Here is a 17,559-nt window from a genome sequence, read left to right on the forward strand (position 1 = left end):
CCAGTGGCCCCAAAAAGCCAAAAATATTCACTATATGGACCTTGACAGAAAATATTTGCCTAGTCTATATGATAGCCAACATTTTATAGGTGCTTACTATGCACCAGGTGCCATGCCAAGCATCTTTACTTGCTTTCCCTCATCCAATCTTCAAATCAACATTATTATTATCCCCCATTTTACAGATTGAAAAAATGAGGTTCAGAGAGGTTATATAATAATAGCTAGTCTGTAGTGAAAGTAGAATTAACATTCAATCTCTCTCATGTAGAAGCTTGAGTCTATGAATTTTGTGCCAAACTTCATCCCCACATTCCGTTACCACCGAAGCCCATCATCACTATCACCATCTAAGACTCAAAACTCCCATTATCCACAGCATAATGCAAGTCCCAATCCCTCTGCCATGTGGATGGAGGGACTCCTTGCCCTATCTCCTGTTATTCTCCTATGTTCAGACATTAATGAATCCAGAGTTGTGTGGAACTTTTTTCCCATGAGGACCCAGATCTCTGTGATGTTACTCAACCTTATAGGGCAGGTGTCCAACTTAATTTATGAATTAATTATATCCAAAAACTGAGCTGTTGCTCAGTTCATAAAAAGGGTGAGGACCAGGAAACTCTTTTAACAGGACAGTAGTTTTCTAAGTGGCCTGGAGTCTTTGCTATGATTAGTTTAGCTTACTGATGATCATTGCTTTGACTTCAGACTCAGTGACCTCTGACATGAACCACCAACTACTCTCCCAGAATTGCTAGAACCAAAGTTGTCACCTCACTCCCCAACCCTATGCCCTGGTACCCCACAGGCTACTTCCATCATCTCTATCTAAATGGCCACCACCAGAGCAGCAAGCTTACCTACTTAGTAAACAAAGAAGCTAGAAGCAGCATGAAAGAAAGAACTGTTGTTCTATTCCGAAGATTCTATTCTCAACCCAGATGATCAGTTGGGTGAGCTGCCTACATGGTATGGCTGTCAGATTCCCTGTCTGTGAAAGAGTGCTAACACTCCACAGGTAGCTCTGAGGAACAAATTTACAGGGCTATCAACAGACTTTGGAAAACACAGAGTGCTTGTAGAATGTAAAATACAGGTAAATTATAGTGTTGAGGTATGAAATGCATATCCTGGTTTGACATTAGTCTGTTGACTTTCTCAAACCCTAAAGACATTTTAGGCATTTTAGCGTGTGACTTAGCATCCAAAACTTCATGTAAACTAAGACTCTGAATAAACCTAGGTGATGCACCACAGAAATTACAGTAAAACAAGTTGTCAAAGATATAACCAGAGTCCAGAGAATAGGACACAACCTACAACATACATACATTTAGACATACATTTTCTTTCCCAAGAAAAAAATAAGTCAAAGTTTTAACAACCTCACTACAAAATTTTTCTTTTTTTTTCTTTCTTTTTCTTTTCTTTTAGAGATAGAAGAAAAGAGCCTGTTGCCCAGTCTGGAGTGCAGTGTCATGTTCCTAGCTCACTGTAGCCTCAAACTTTTAGGCTCAAGTGATCCTCCCACCTCAGCCTCCTGAGTAGGTGAGTAGCTGGGATTGCAGAAGCATGCCACCACATCCTGCTAATTATTTTTTAAGAGATGGGCTTCTCATTATGTTGCCCAGGCTGTTCTCAAGCTCCTGGGCACAAGCAATCCTCCTGCCTTGGCCTCCCAAAGTGGCTGGGAATATAGACATGAGCCACCACACCTGGCCTTTTTTTTTTTCTTCAAAATGTTTCTTTAAATTTACATTTATTTATTCACCAAATACTTACTCAGTGCCTGCAGTATTTCCAGTTATCTGCAAAGCAGTGCACATAAAAAGCTGAGCAGAACAGAGCTCGCAATACAGCAAATAACAAGTTTTTTTTTAATATGACATCCAATCTCCAGGAAATGCCAATTGCAAATTTTTTTTAAACAGAAAGTTTCACTTTAAGTATTCAATCAGACATGTTAGATGGTTAACCAGATAATAGTTGGACTTCTAATCCCATTTTGTGTTCAGTTGATATGTTATTTGCCTGGGGAAAGGAGGGTAGCTGTCACAGTGTTTTTTCATCTTACATTTTGTCAGTCTTTCTTCACCTTACATTTAGATTGGTCTTGTTGTATGAAATATGCTCATCTGTTCTGACATGCTTCCTCTTGTGATAAGCGTTGTCCAGTGCATCGCACATATAAGGTGACCCTAAGGGTCTGAAATTCAGAGTTTCTTAGATGACCAGGAAGACCTTTGGAAATTTGGGTTTCCCACAGTCACTAAGTATTATTTTATCAAAAAGGCATCTGGCAGACCCATCTCTGGATCTGCCCCTAAACTGATGTCTCCATCAATGTCATAATTACTTAAGATGCAAGAGAACATTGTGGGTAGCTAAAACTATCAGAAGATCCCTTACAGAGAGTTAATGAGCAATTATTTCATATTGTTTAACGTTTCTGATGATACTCTACAGTATAAGCATGTCAAAAACTCAACATCAACATGGCATTTATAATAGACTCATATATTTAAGGCTCACTATTAAGCTTTACATTTTCTATTGTTTTTTTTTCTGAGACTTAGTCTTGCTTTATTGGCCAGGCTAGAGTGCAGTGGCATGATCTCATCTCACTGCAACCTCCGCCTCCTAGGTTCAAGCGATTCTCCTGCCTCAGCCTCCCAAGTAGCTGGTATTACAGGCACGCACCACTACGCCTGGCTAATTTTTGTATTTTTAGAAGAGATGGGGTTTTGCCATGTTGGCCAGGCTGGTCTTGAACTCCTGACCTCAAGCAATCCACCCACCTCGGCCTCCCAAAGTACCGGGATTACAGGCTTGAGCCGCTGCACCTGGCAAGCTTTACATTTTTAACTCAGGAAGTCGGCAGGGCAAGTTGCAGCATTAATACAAATTGAGATTTTGTTTTGTTCAGGCCAGATTCATTTACAGATTTCACTAGTGGGGAAGAGAATGTGCAGCCTTCAAAAATGTGAGTCATGGGATCTGATTTTGAGGCTGAATGAGGTCATTCCACTATGGAGGCATGTGATAGAAAATGCCTGCCCTGCCTAAATACGGTGAAGGCTTCAAGGAGATAGGCTGAGCAGTATAAAGACCTCCTAGCTGGAGAATCCCCACTAGGTGATCTCACGCAAATCATTTACCAACACCTGCATCAGAATCACCTGAGCTGTTTGTTAAAAAGGAAGACTTGGGGGCCCCAACTCAGACTGCAACATCAAAATCACTTAAAGTGGTCCCAGAAATGTTCTTTTTAAACAAAGGCCTCAGAAATTAATTATAATAATACTGACACCTATCTAGCATCTACCATGTCAGCTGGTCAGTGTTCTTGGCATTTTACATATAGGAACTCAGATTCTGTTGCAGGCAACTCAGATACCTTGATGTTAGGGAAGTACTGACCTACCTAGATTTTGAAGGAAGATGCACATGGAGTGAATTCCTTGATCTGTCATATTTAGCAGTGTGGCCGTAGCACATGCTATTTCACAGGTCTATAATAGAATACTAATGGCATGCCCAATTGTATTCCTTTTTTTTTTTTTTTTTTTTTTTTGAGACAGACTCTCGCTCTGTCGCCCAGGCTGGAGTGCAGTGGCACAATATTGGCCATTCTCCTGCCTCAGCCTCCCAAGTAGCTGGGACTACATGTGCACGCCACCACACCCCGCTAATTTTTTTTTTTTTTTGTACTTTTAGTAGAGACGGGGTTTCACCATGTGTTAACCAGCATGGTGTCAATCTCCTGACCTCGTGATCCACCCACCTTGCCCTCCCAAGGTGCTGGTATTATAGGCGTGAGCCACCACTCCCAGCCCCGATTATATTCTTTACTCGAAGTTGTTAGCACCTACCTTGAGGATGAGCTTTGTCTTGTACCAAACCCTGATCTTCTAAACCTTAGAGTCATGGGCTCCTTTCTTCCTCTGCTATTTGGAATGTGCCAGAATCAATTACATTCCAAGGAGTCAAACTGGCTGTAAGGCTGATCCTCCTAAGGGTTTTCAGAATTTGCAGGAAGACTTTCTCTGTTTACAAAAAACCATTCTCCCTCCAGCCAGCCCTGCAGACAGTGCTCACCATCCTCTGGACGATGCCTTGATAGGAGCAGGACGTCCTCTCATCCCAATAATGCCATCCCTCCCTCTCAGAGACCCCTGCCGTCCTTCCTTGATCCCTTGGGCTCACACTGAGGCAGGCACTTCCTGATCCTTCCCTCTCCCTCTCCACTCCCACTGAGACAATCCCTCAGGCACAAAGACCCCCTAGCCTCCTCCAAGTCCTTCGGCCCCAGAGACTCGGAAACTGCTCTTTGATTTCTCTACTGCAAGGAATTAACTTTTCATTACCAGCAGTCTGGAAGTCTCATTTTCTCATGAATGCAAAATTAAATATTGTATATAACAGCAATTTTAAAACTAATACTCTTTTATTTTCTCTTCCTAAACATCATAAAGTGAATAATAATGCAGTATTTTTCATGTTATGCTTCAATGACACAACTTGTTTTAGAGAAAGTAACCTGACATCATCTCAGAAAGCAGTCATTGCATTTGAAGAACTCGCTTTCCACTTTGAAATTCAACAGACTGGCCCAAGGCTTATTCTACTTCTAAAAAGACAGATAGGGCCACCTACCACTAAACTCTAAACTTTGCTTCCATTGTATCATTGAAATGGACCCTGTACTTGTGAGATAGTTTTGTATGATAAAGCTAATTTGAGACAATAAATACAATCAACACATAGGTAAAATCTGGGAAATAGTCACAGAACGGGCACACACAGGCACACAACGCCATGGGCTCTTTTATGGTAAGGGAAAATAGTAGTTGGGGACAAAGATAATTTTGACACAGATATATATTTTACAATGTCTAAGCTTTGCTTAAATGTCTCCAGGTGCCTTGCTCTCTTAACAGGGACACAGTAAACATCGGCTGTATAAATGACTCAGCATTTTTTTTGACCTTCAGGTAAGTTTCTGTTCCTTCACACTCACTTACTATTTAAATTTACTATTAAGTTTTCATGCTATAACAATTCAAGATGTGTGTTGTTTTCATGTCTTTTAACTCATAGAGCCAAATATAAAGGGCCAATTAATAATGTACTTTTATGTTTTAAGCATAGTACTATGCTAGAATGATTATTTTTCTACCTCAGCAGCTACAAATAATTTGAAACTCCATAGCTAGTGAATGCTCAAAAAATAATTATTTGCTGTTTTGCCATGCTAATTATTGAGACTTGTTCTCAGGGACTTTCACTGAGATAGTGCCTGTTTTCCAGACGTTATTTTAAACACATCCTTCATTTTGTGTTGAAAAAGTCATCTAAATTGACTACCTGTCTCGATTCATCTTTTCAAATGCCAGTAAGAATGCATGTACCGGTCACTGTACGATATGTTCTCCCAGGGAATTATGCTTAAAAAAATAAAACAATAAAGAGTGATAAAGACTAGAGGGCCCTTCGCATCTGACAGCAGGGCAGAAGTCAGAAGTCGGGGCCTCTTGAGGCTCAAGGCAGAGCATGGTTGGGCAGGAAATGGGGCTGTTTTGTGCCCACCAGGGCCTCCCCATGGTCGCCCCCGCGCTGCTGACTGCATCATCCCGGCTCAGGGAGTTCCCACACCACCTCTGTGAGAACATCCAGGCAGGGCACAGAGGAGCTTTGTAATAGGGATGGACGGAAAACCCTTCTGGGGAAAAGGGAAGGAAAAAAGAACTGCTCCAAGAAAGAGGAATATTCTATTCAAGAGATATGCTTCCATTCTAAAACTTAGTTTTCTAGAGTGCTTTCAAGTGCATCTCTATTTTAAGTTAAATCAAATTAAGATGAATCCTCCAAACCTAGTGAAAACAAGTAAAAATAAAAGCAAACCCAAAAAAGATGAATCCATATTACATAATCCAGCTTTTTCAGAGGGAACTATAGTGATGGAAAAAGCAATGTATTTGTCTGCCTAAAGGAAGCAGTCATGTTTTTAAGCCTCAATTTTATTTCATCTGCAAAGTGGGAATAATAATATTTACCTTATAGCATTACTGTGAGGATTAAATTATGTAATGTGTGGGAAACTTTATTATTATTACCCATTATTAGATTATTATAAGTAAGAACAATTTTCTAATTTCATTATTAAATAATACTTAGTAAACCTAATAAGGTAATTTGAAAAAAAATCTGAATACATTACCACAAATTTATTTAAATATGGAGCTTATATTCACAGCCAGAATGATGACACCATCACCACCACCACCACCCTGCCCCTGCCTTGTCATTGACCTAGAGATAAACTTTGACCTGTTGTTTGATAATCACACTTTTTCTGAAGATGCCTTGTTCCTTTTAAGAACAACAGCCTGATCCCAGAGTCTGGAAACTGACATGCATCTATGTGCTTCTCGCCTTCCTCTGCAGCTCCCCAGGAAGAACCTTTAAGCTTGGGACTTGATTTCCCAACCTTGCATACTGTTTGCAATTACGGAATATATGGCATACATGGAGGACTTTCTTAATCTGAGTTTTATGGGGTATGGATTATACCTTTCTAATGTTCTAATGTGTGGATCTGAAATTCAGTTCTTAACAACAACAAAAATTCTCTTATTGGTGATGCTGAGATTTCTTTTTTTCCTGAGTCTTGTTCTCTAGAGCCAAATCTGGGGTTGACTGTGTGGCACTGATTTAAAACACTTTATACAAATCTCACACCCTGAAGCATACTGTGGAGTGAGCTAATAAGCCAGCGTCAACAAGAAGACTAGAATTAGGAAACTCCTTCCTGAAAATTTTTTTTTTCAAAAAAATAATCTTAACATTTCAAGTTTCCTAAACTAAATTTATTCTGTATTTTGCTGCATCTGCAGCAGCTGAGATCTACTTTCCAAGAGTGGTTTCTTGTGAAAGGGAAAACCTACTTTTACTACCTCGAAATGAACACCTACCTCAAAATGAGCACACACACACACACACACACACACGGAAGCAACTAACACAACTTATCCAACAGAACGTAATTGTTTGAATAAGCCCATTCTCCACTTCCTGATACATTCTGAGATGGAAATTCTTAATTCGTGGAATCATATGACATTAAAGGCAGGAATCACATTGCTTCTGCCTGTTTTATATCTAGATCAAAAGGTAAGGCCAAGAGATTATACAAAACAAATAAGCACTTTACAGGTAATACATGATATATATCAAATATAAAGACTAGGCATAGCATTCTACCAATTAACATCTATTAAGAACATCAGAATCAAAGGGGTTTATAACTAAACAGAGAAGTGACACTGGGAAATAACACTGATTGTGTTTAAAGAAAGAAAAATGCAAGTGTCCATATTTTTTAAACATTTCAAAGCCAGAGTTGATGATACAAAATTTAGCATTCTTAACTTTTTTTCATCTGGTCTTAAAGGAAAAAAAATTAAAACCTAATAACTTTTGCCTCAGGATCAGAAATTCAGGACTTTGAAGTCATACTTTCTCTTTTCTAACAGACATAGATAGGAATTTCCTTTACCTAAAAGTAAAATGCCATTTCAGATTGGTGTGAGAATGAGGTTATCATCTTGATTCTGCTACTTACTAGCAGTTACTTACTAGTGAAGTTAGCTTCATTTAACTTTTCTGATCCTCACTTTCTTTTTTTATTTTTTTTTAAGAGATAGGATGTCTCTCTGTCACCCAGGCTGGAGTGCAGTGGCACAAACATGGCTCACTTCATCCTCAAACTCCTGGGCTCAAGTGATCCTCCGGAGTAGCTGGGACTATAGGCACACACCACCAGGCCTGGATAATTTTTTAAAAAATAAAATTTGTAGAGATGAGGTCTAACTTTGTTGCCCAGGCTGGCCTGGAACTCCTGGCCTCAGGCAATTCTCCTGCCTCAGTCTCCCAAAGTGCTGGGATTATAGGCATGAGCCACCATGTCTGGTCTGTTTATCTTTAAGATGGGGAACTGAATGCTCTTCTATTGTACATCACAAGATTGAAGTGGCAAATTAAGACTACATGTTAAAAAAAAATCTATAGAAAAATAAGAATTGCTTGAGCCTGGGAGGTCGAGGCTACAGTGAGCCATGATCATGCCACTGCACTCCAGCCTGGGCAACAGAGCAAGACCTTTCTCAAAAAGAAAACAACAGGAAACAAAAGCTTCATAATGATCACTGCTGGATGATCATAGTTTTACTGTCCTATTTTTCTATCTGTTTTTTAACTAAGAAATCAAACTCCCTTTCATTTACACATGTCTCTATTTCAATACCATAAGGTCATGGTTGAGGAATGAAAAAACCATTTCAAGCAACACAAGTTTTTTTTTTTTTTTTTTTTTTTTTTTGAGGCAAAATCTCTCTCTGTTGCCCAAGTTGGAGTACAGTGACATGATCTCAGCTCACTGCAACCTCCACCCCCCGGGTTCAAGCAATTCTCCTCCTCAGCTTCCTGAGTAGCTGGAATTACAGGTGTGAACCCCCATGCCCAGCTACTTTTTGTGTTTTTAGTAGAGACGGGGTTTCGCCATGTTGGACAGGCTGGTCTGGAACTCCTGACCTCAAGTGATCTGCCCCGGCCTCCCAAAGTGCCGGAATTACAGGCGTGAGCCACCGCACGATGCCGCAACACAAGATTTTAAAATAATGCTTTCCTTAGAACCATTGAATAATCACCTAGAGTCACTTAGACTTTTTACAAATAGTTAAAATGGACTCAGGTTGTGGCCAGAAGCACTCAGCACCACATCCTTCAATGCAGTGAGTGCAGTCTCAATGGAGAATTCCTAAAATTACTACACTGATAAACTTTATTCTTAGATATTTATCTCAATATACAGTTTTTTCAAAGTAACCTGAAATGCAGATTTCATCTAACCCAAAGTTCCAAAATTATATCAGCAAACAACTATTTTGCCAGAGCTGGCATGCGTGCAGTGGACTGCCAGGATATCCACAGCCACCGACTGCTAACAGCCTCCCTCAAAAAGCCAAGGGTTTCACAGGCAGCCTCAGCCAGATTTGAGGCTCACTTGTTGAATCCTTAATTATATTTTAAGCTCATTTTCATAATGCTCACATTGACTTTGTAAGTATTAAATTTTAATCCTATTTGAAATGTTAGCAAACAGCTAAGAAAAAAAATCTAAATACCTAGCACACATGTCAATTTGTACGGAACATTACAACACAGCGTTCAAAGTTCACTGGAACTATGCAATGGAATTCTACATTAGGAGGAAAAGATACCAGGAAGATTGTAGTATTTCTCTAATTGTCCTCTTCTGAGGCAGAACAGAGGGTGGGTTTCTGTCTTCACTCGAGCAGAAACAACAATAAAAAAAAAAAAAAAAAGAAAAGAAAAAGAAAAAGAAACACCAACTTCTTACCTTCTACTTCCCTTCCCAAGTTCCTGATATTGCAGTTTTTAATACATGAGTCAGAACATTGGCCTGCAAACCTTATAATATTGCACATTTGCAAATGCTTTTGAGAGGACCCAAATGCTTACAACTATATAAATTAAATAAATGATATAAAAGCCATGAGGAGATTGATCTTCTCTTTATGAATGTACATTAAATGTTTCATGTATGCCTTCCTGTTCTCTGAAAATAATTTTGAGTGTTGCATGACAAATTAGTAAAGCAGTTTAACAAGTATGACAGGCAACCAATATCCCAATGGGTTCCCAAAGTAGAACTTTCCCAGCACCCCAAATAGCTTCTTTGTGCCCCTTTGGTCAGTTCATCTAAGAGGCAGTTACTGTTCTAATTTCTACCACAATCCATTGGTTTTTCATGTGTTGGAATGCCAGATAAGTAGAATCAAACAGTATATGTAGACTCATATGTTTGGCTTCTTTTGCTCAATGTAACATTTTTCAGATTCATCCATGTTGTTGCATATGTGAGTTGTTCATTCTTATTTTATTACTGAACAGGACTCCAATGTAGTGTATATAGCACAATTTATTTATCCATTTTATCAATTCTTCTGTTGGTGGACTTAGGGATTATTCCCTATTTGGACTATAACAAATAAAGCTACCATGACCATTCTTTTAAAAAACAACAAAACAAACAAACAAAAAAAAGCATGACAATTCCATTTTTTTCTGGTGCAGATATGACTTTACTCAACCCCTCTCACCATTTTACTAAAACTGAGCACTTGTATAGAGGAAAAATTTATAATAAAATGACATCCTCAGTTTGGCAGATAATTTTATTAATTGGGTATGTAATATAAATAGATTCTTTTTTTCATCACTCTTTGATTTCCAAAACTCTTTAAAACCAATATAAAACAACTTTTGAAAGTAAATTGTTCTCAAAAGGTTTTTTTTTTTTTGTAGATACAGACAAACTAATTAACAAATTTATGTGGACAAACAGAGGACTAGAATAGCTAAAAACAATTTTAAAAAGAAGAATAAAGTTAGAGGAATCACATTTTTTGATTTTAAGAATTACTCTGAAGCCACAGTAATCAAGACATCATGGTATAAGGAAAGACACAGATATATATATGGAACAGAACAGACAATTCAGAAACAACCACAAAAATATGGACACTCAATTTTTGACAAAGGTGCAAATGCAACTGAATGGAGAAAGGAGTGCCTTTTCAACAAACAGTGTTGAAACAGATATAGAAATGCAAAAAATACATTAATAAACCTTGCCCTAAACCTAACACCACCACATACAAAAATTAACTGAAAATGGGTCATAGAACTAAATGTAAAGTCTATATTTTCAGAATATTTTCAGGACCAAGGCTAGTCAAATAGTTTTTAGATGTGATGCTTAAAAGCACAACTGATAAAATAAAAAATTGACAAATTGGACTTCATGAAAATAAAACTTTGGTTCTGCAAAAGACATGGTTAAAAGAATGAAAAGGCAATGTAGAGATTGAGAGAAAATATTTGCAAATCACATATCTGACAAAAGACCTGTATTGAGAATATAAGAAGAACTTTCAAAACTCAACAATATGAAAACAAAATATTTAACAATTTTTAAAAATGAGCAAAAGGGTTGAATAGACATTTCACCAAAGAGGATATATGTTTGGCAAATAAGGACATGAAAAGTTGTCCAACATCGTTAGCCATTAGAGAAAAATGAATTAAAGCCGTTGTTAAATATCACTAAGAATATATTAGAATGGCAAAATAAAAAAATATTGACAATACCAAGGGTGGGCACAGATGCAGAGCACCTGGGACTTTTGTGTATTGCTGGTGGAATGCAGAAGGATAGAGCCACTCTGTAAAACTATCTGGCAGTTTCTTATAAAGTTAAGCATACAGTTAACATATCACCCAGAAATCACACTTCTAGGTATTTAGAGAAATGAAAACTTGTATTCACACAAAACCTCTAGACAAATGTTTATGGCAATTCTATTCATAATGACCAAAACAAGGAAATAACCAAAACCCTCAACTGGTTGTTGTTCCTCAACAGGTGAATGGATAAACAAACTGTGGCCTACCCATTCAGTAGAATACTACTCGGCAATAAATACAAAGGGGTGAAATATTGACACATGCAATGACTTGAGTGAATCTCAAAGTAATTACACTGATTGAAAGAAGCCAATCTCAAAACGTTACATACTGTATGATTCCACTTATAAGATATTCTTCAAGAACAAAACCACATTGATAGAGAACAGATCAGCAGCTTCCAGGGACTAAGAGCAGTAGAGAATACAATTTCAAAGTGAGGTTTTTGGGGTGGTGGAACTGTGCTCTATCCTGGTAGTGATGATGATTGCATAAATTGGCATGTGTTAAGACTCCAAAAAAAGATCAAATACATGTTCACAGCAGCATCTATTGATAATAATCAAAAGGTAGAAGCCCAAATGTCCATCAGTAGATGAATGGATAACCAAATTAGGATATATAACACAATGGAATATTATTCAGCCATAAAAAGTAATGAAATACTGATGCATGCTACAATATGTATGAACCTCTAAGACATAATGCTAAGTGAAAGAAGCCAGACACAAAAGATCGCATACTGTAGGAGTCTATTTTTGCGAAATAATCAGAATAGTTAAATCCATAGAGATAAAATGCAGATTGATGATTGCCAGGAGATGGATGCGGGATTGGGAAGCAATTGCTTAATGGGTCCCAGGTTTTCTTTTTGGGTGATTAAAACGTTTGAGAACTAGATAGATCTGGTGATTGCAATATGTTGTGAATATACCAAATACCACTGAATTGTTCACTTTAAAATAGTTAATTTTGTGTTATGCAAATTTCACCCCCACACAAAGTAATCCAAAAAAGTCTATTTTACCATGATAATTTCAAAAAATAAATTTAAAATCATAAAAAGAAAGAAACTAGAAAAAAATAATAATAATTTGTAACTCCACGCTTAGATTACCTCCTTGAACAAAGCACAAAGGAAGAGTTAAGTTGTTAAATTCCAAAGGACTTCCCACTTCAGTGCATCAGGCTCTGTTCTTTCCCAAATGCTCCCACAAAATGGTCACTCACAGCTTTTGCCTTTGAAGACTGAGGCATTCTGGTGACAGGACCTCTTGTCTTTAACTTCTTGCCATTCCCACATGCACCATGTGACCATTCCATACCTTTGCCCATGCTGTTCACTCTGCCAGTAATACCATTTATTTTTTGCTTCTTCAGCTCATTAGTCATCCTCTAACACTCAGCTCTGAGATCTTCTCTTCAAGGAAGCATTTCCTGAACTTGGGGATGGCCAGACGACCGTCCCCCGCATTCCCACAGTGCCTTGGACTCTAAAAAGTACTTAAACACATGAGATTGTTGTGATCTGCTCATGTGACCATCTTCCCCTCCAGGCTATAGGTTCTGGAAAAGAGAGAATATATCTTATTAATCGCTATTCTCTCCAGTATCTAGCATAGAGTAGGCATTCAAGAGTGGCTTGTTTGTGTGGATTTTGCTGTACATGTCTCATAAAAGGCTCTAACTTGGTTTCTGGGCAATGCCTAGTTTCTCCTGTTACCCTTACTTTGAAATAAATTATTATTCCCTAGGTTCTACGCTTTCCTAGTAGTTCTGTTAGCCTCTTGTGGATCCTTAATACTTGGAGCAAGATTTTTCTTCTCAGCCAGGCCTGTAATCCCAGCACTTTGGGAGGCCAAGGTGGGTGGATCATGAGGTCAGGAGATCCAGACCTTCCTGGCTAACACAGTGAAATCCCGTCTCTACTAAAAATACAAAAAATTAGCCGGGCATGGTGGTGGGCACCTGTAGTCCCAGCTACTCGGGAGGCTGAGGCAGGAGAATAGCGTGAAGCCGGGAGGCAGAGCTTGCAGGAGCAGAGATCGCGCCACTGGGCGACAGAGAGAGACTCCATCAAAAAAAAAGAAAGAAAGAAGGAAGGAAGGAAGGAAGGAAGGAAGGGAGGGAGGGAAGGAGGGAGGGAGGGAAAGATTGATTTTTATTTTTCCTCTAACCTTTTCCGGACACTGAGAGAATATGTAGCAAGTCAGACTTTTAACAATTCCAGAATACGATGATGATTTTGACTTCTTTAGTTTATGCATATACACACAGAATCTGACAGAACGGCTAGAATTCTTGTTCATACCTGTGGGTGAATCAAATTCTTAAACAACCAATCAGCAAAATGACCAAACTCCTACATCCTGCCAGAATCTGGCTCAGGGACACCTGTAGAAGGGTTTGAAGGCAGGGCCAATCCAATAGTGTGGGGACAGCCAGTAGTTGGTTGATCCAGGTTTTGCAGAGCTTGAAGCTTGTAAAATTTGGGAGACTTTCTTTTAAAAAGAATATAGATTTACAAGTACAAAATCTGGCTTGAAAAGTGAATATTTGTTTAGAACGGGAAAAAAAAATCACAACAAATTGCTGGAGCCTACACGGAAACATATCCTGATTGCATCCTGGTTTCCCCTCCTCACTTAGAACACTACAGCACTCAACAAACCCTCAGCACACTCAGGAATTCATATGTGCAAGAGTCCCAAAGTTTAGGTTCTGTTAGCTTCCTGGGAAAGCCCCCTCTGGGCCAGGCCCTACAAATAAGATTAACAAGAACAATACCTGATGCTTATTGAGAAGAACTTGGCACCCCTGTATATTCTCATATAGTCTTTGTCACAATTTTATAAGGCAAATACTATTATTGGCCCCACTTTATAGAGCTACCAGCTGCAGAGGCACTAGACCCACTCCCTGAAAGTAGCCCCCTCCTCAGTTCTTTCTTAATACCACTGTCTTCCCAGAAGGCACAAGCCAGTCACATAGTGTGGCAGTTAAAAGTGCAGGTTCTAGAGTTGTGCAAAGCTGGATTCTGAGCCGAGCTCTGCCCCTTAATAGCTGCTACACAATCTCTCTAAAATTCTGCTTCCTTAGCTTTACAATTAGTACATTATTATTTCTGCTTTGTGGCTATCTACCTGGCCCTTGAAGGGGAATGCCTGGCAGATCCAAGAAGAAACGTATGCCCAAAGGAGGTGGGAGAGAAAATTCTCTTCCTCTATGATTTCAGAGAGCCACTGAAACCATGAGACCCCAAAGATAATACAGATCCCAGAAATTCCTTATGTACTTATAGGAAGCAGCTTAGGAAATAACAGTATCAGTTTGTTGCATTTGCAACCTATGAAATCACGTGGCATTGAACCTGTATACAGCAGGTGCTACAAGTGCAATAACTGTAAGTCTGCTCTGTAAGCTAGATAGAGCCACTTCAATCCAAATTCACCAAAGCATAAGCAGAACAAGTGACCAGTTTTATCTGGATAAATTTATTCAAAGCCACACTCTTACCCAGAGATTGCACATGATTCTAACTGATAGTTCAAGAAGGTGGGAAAAGTTAAAATGGGAGACAAAAAGTAACTCAAAGTGTTCTCTCTCACCACTGTTCCCCAGCCTTCACTCCTCATAACACACATTTTTGAGTTGCATGGAAAAGGAGTAAGAAAAAGAGACTAGAAGGACAAAAGTTGATGAAAATGTGCAAGTCACCCAGGAGGTGTGAGGAGGAATACAATTAAAAAGTACTCCATATTTCCATTTGCACGTCACTGATTGTGAGCTACAAGGTACATCAATATTTTCAGTATTATAAGATGATGGACATTTCCTAATCTTTCCAGACATATGACTTTCAGTCACCCTTTCAAAAGACATCAAAATATGCTATGTATTTTTTTAAATAAAACACTTTTTCAAAATTATTGTGAAAAAAGAAATCTATTCTTTCTGTAAGTGGAAGAGAGTTACTGCTTACTATTGGTAAAAGTATCCTAGCTTATTCTATTACTTGAGTTTCCCCTTATTTTATAATTTACTTTAAATTACATTTTTATTATTATTTGGGACATTTTGTCGTGCTTTTTTCCCAAGACACCTAAGGAAATTTGCAATACCACCAACTTGATTCCTGTTTAGTTAAGCAGCTACTGCTGTATTGACTGTCTCTGAGATAGTGACACCCCCTAACCACTCAAACATTGTTCTGTTGTACCATTAAACGAGACAGAAGGCATAATGTATTGGTTGATCCTACTGAGTAGATGCAGTTACTAATATGTTTTTTAAAAATCATATAATTTGTGATTCATCGTTTTATATACGACTTAGTCTGGGTGACTCGCAAATTGGAATTTTTTTAAGAACAGGAAAGTTTTCAAGCACCAGTATATGACTGTTTTGTTAAAATGCAGAGCAATTGAGTACTTAGTTCAATAATGGACTTTTTACAAAGGCCATAACTTTTATATTAATAGCTACATTGTGTAACAGTATGCCAAAAAGCTGCATAACAGATCCTTTAGATCTGTTACTGTCCCTCCAAACAAAACCTGTTATGCATAAATGCAACATCAAACAACAATCTGTAGCAGCCCATATTGCAAATAATCTGAGCAGAGTCCTGGGGGGGCCTCTTTAAAGGCTGGTTATGTTTTGCAATTACGGACACATATTCGACCTATCTGCAGACATTTATGTGCGTGCCTGGGTTCCTCCTCCCTTACCCATACACCCCTGGGGGAATCTGGAAATATTTTTTCAACCGGTTTGCTCACACTTTCAAAGAAGTGCTTGGCTTCTGTTGTTCTTTTGCTTTTTATCATGACCAATACAAGTGGAATCCAAAAATATCCATCCTAACCACACTTACAGAAACCAATCAAATATCCAATCAACCCCCCAGCCCTACCTACTATCCGCCTGCTCTCTAGGTAACATATGCAACTCGCTGGGGCTATGCGGTTACCACGGAGGGCTTTCCGGCTGCCTCTCCCCAAGGGTGTTTCAATAACCAGGCACAATGGGGAAAGCTAAGAGCTGAGTTTCCTACCTCACTCTGAATCTCCTCGTTTCCACAGGGGGTTGGGGGGCAGAGGGGAGTGTTCGCCAAATCTTTCATCTTATTTGGGCACAGCTCTTGCAGGCTATTTTATTTTTTCTCAACGAGAACTTTCCTAGATGAGTAAACGTGTTTGTCTTTAAGAGTTGTTCCAGGAGAGATCATGCATATTTCAGCCAGCTCCAGATGAAACGAGTTAAGCGATTCTCCAGCATGCTAATGTTTGAAAATGCCATATTTGTGCCATATTCGGACATTTTACTAGGAACTCGACTTCAAGGCGGTCTCTGAACCCCCAGCCTCTTCCACCCCCTCCTACTCCTTTATGTATATATGTTGCATAATTATGGAGCAGTGAGTATTTATCACCTTTTCTGGGCAGTAGGCAGAAAGAAATACAATACCATTACTTCCAGTTACTGCTTTTCCCAAGATAATTAGGTAACACAGTGGAGGAGCCTTGGTAGGCCTAACGCTGTTCAAGTTAAGTGATTGACATGGCTCTGTCTGGCTGCTCTATTAACTGTTTCATTTTGTTGCTATTTGCAGTTTTCTTGGCTAATACTCCGAACAAATACAGACTGTTTCTTTAGCCCCTTTTTTCTCTTTGACCTTCTCCTGCCCATTTTCTTTGACTCACTTCAAACTGCCTTGAAAAGGCCTGTTGAATGCGCACAGTCCATCAGAGGCCCAGGTTCGTCCCTGCCCTTGCCCTGAATGCCTTACTTCAAAGATGGCCCGCATTCTTTAATTGCCCTTTGAATTAATATCAAAGGGTCACAATGCGAGTGCCAAAAGAGAAAGGGGCTTTAATGAAGCAAAGAGCTGCCATTCATTTGCAGATAAGCACGTTTTTATGCCTGAACGGTCACCATGGCTAAAGGCTTCGTGAAGAGGAGGCTGGCCTGTGACTTACTTTTCCCTAAGTAGTGATTAGTGCAAACAAACAAGAGTAAACAAATTTTTTTAAAAAAGTCTACAAACAACAACAACAACATAAAATAAATAATAAGGCTAAATTCTCGAGCTGCACATTTCTCTCCCACCTTTCCATTAAAAAAAAAAAAAAAGTCGTACTTAATCAGCAAATCCCTTCACCATTTTTAATACCATATTTCAACATTTAAATTCCAAGGGCAAAGTTCAACAATATGCCTGAG

At 38.8% G+C, this 17,559-nt stretch overlaps 1 protein-coding gene across 5 annotated transcripts in view; it reads right to left on the reverse strand.

Moving 5' to 3' along the window:
• PAX3 (paired box 3) overlaps nucleotides 1-17,559 on the reverse strand; it is a 99,147-nt gene that overhangs the window by 52,035 nt on the left and 29,553 nt on the right. The window contains exon 5 of one of the 5 annotated variants that reach the window (XM_054549901.2): nucleotides 1,710-12,900. The exons of the other annotated variants lie outside the window; for them this stretch is intronic. Within the exon in view, the coding sequence (XP_054405876.1) occupies nucleotides 12,839-12,900 (62 nt within the window). The 3' untranslated portion in view covers nucleotides 1,710-12,838. Of the gene's footprint in view, nucleotides 1-1,709; nucleotides 12,901-17,559 lie in introns of those variants that run through there. 5 annotated transcript variants of the gene reach the window in all.

The sequence above is a fragment of the Pongo abelii genome, chromosome 11, assembly GCF_028885655.2.
Source record: "Pongo abelii isolate AG06213 chromosome 11, NHGRI_mPonAbe1-v2.0_pri, whole genome shotgun sequence".
NCBI lineage: Eukaryota > Metazoa > Chordata > Mammalia > Primates > Hominidae > Pongo > Pongo abelii.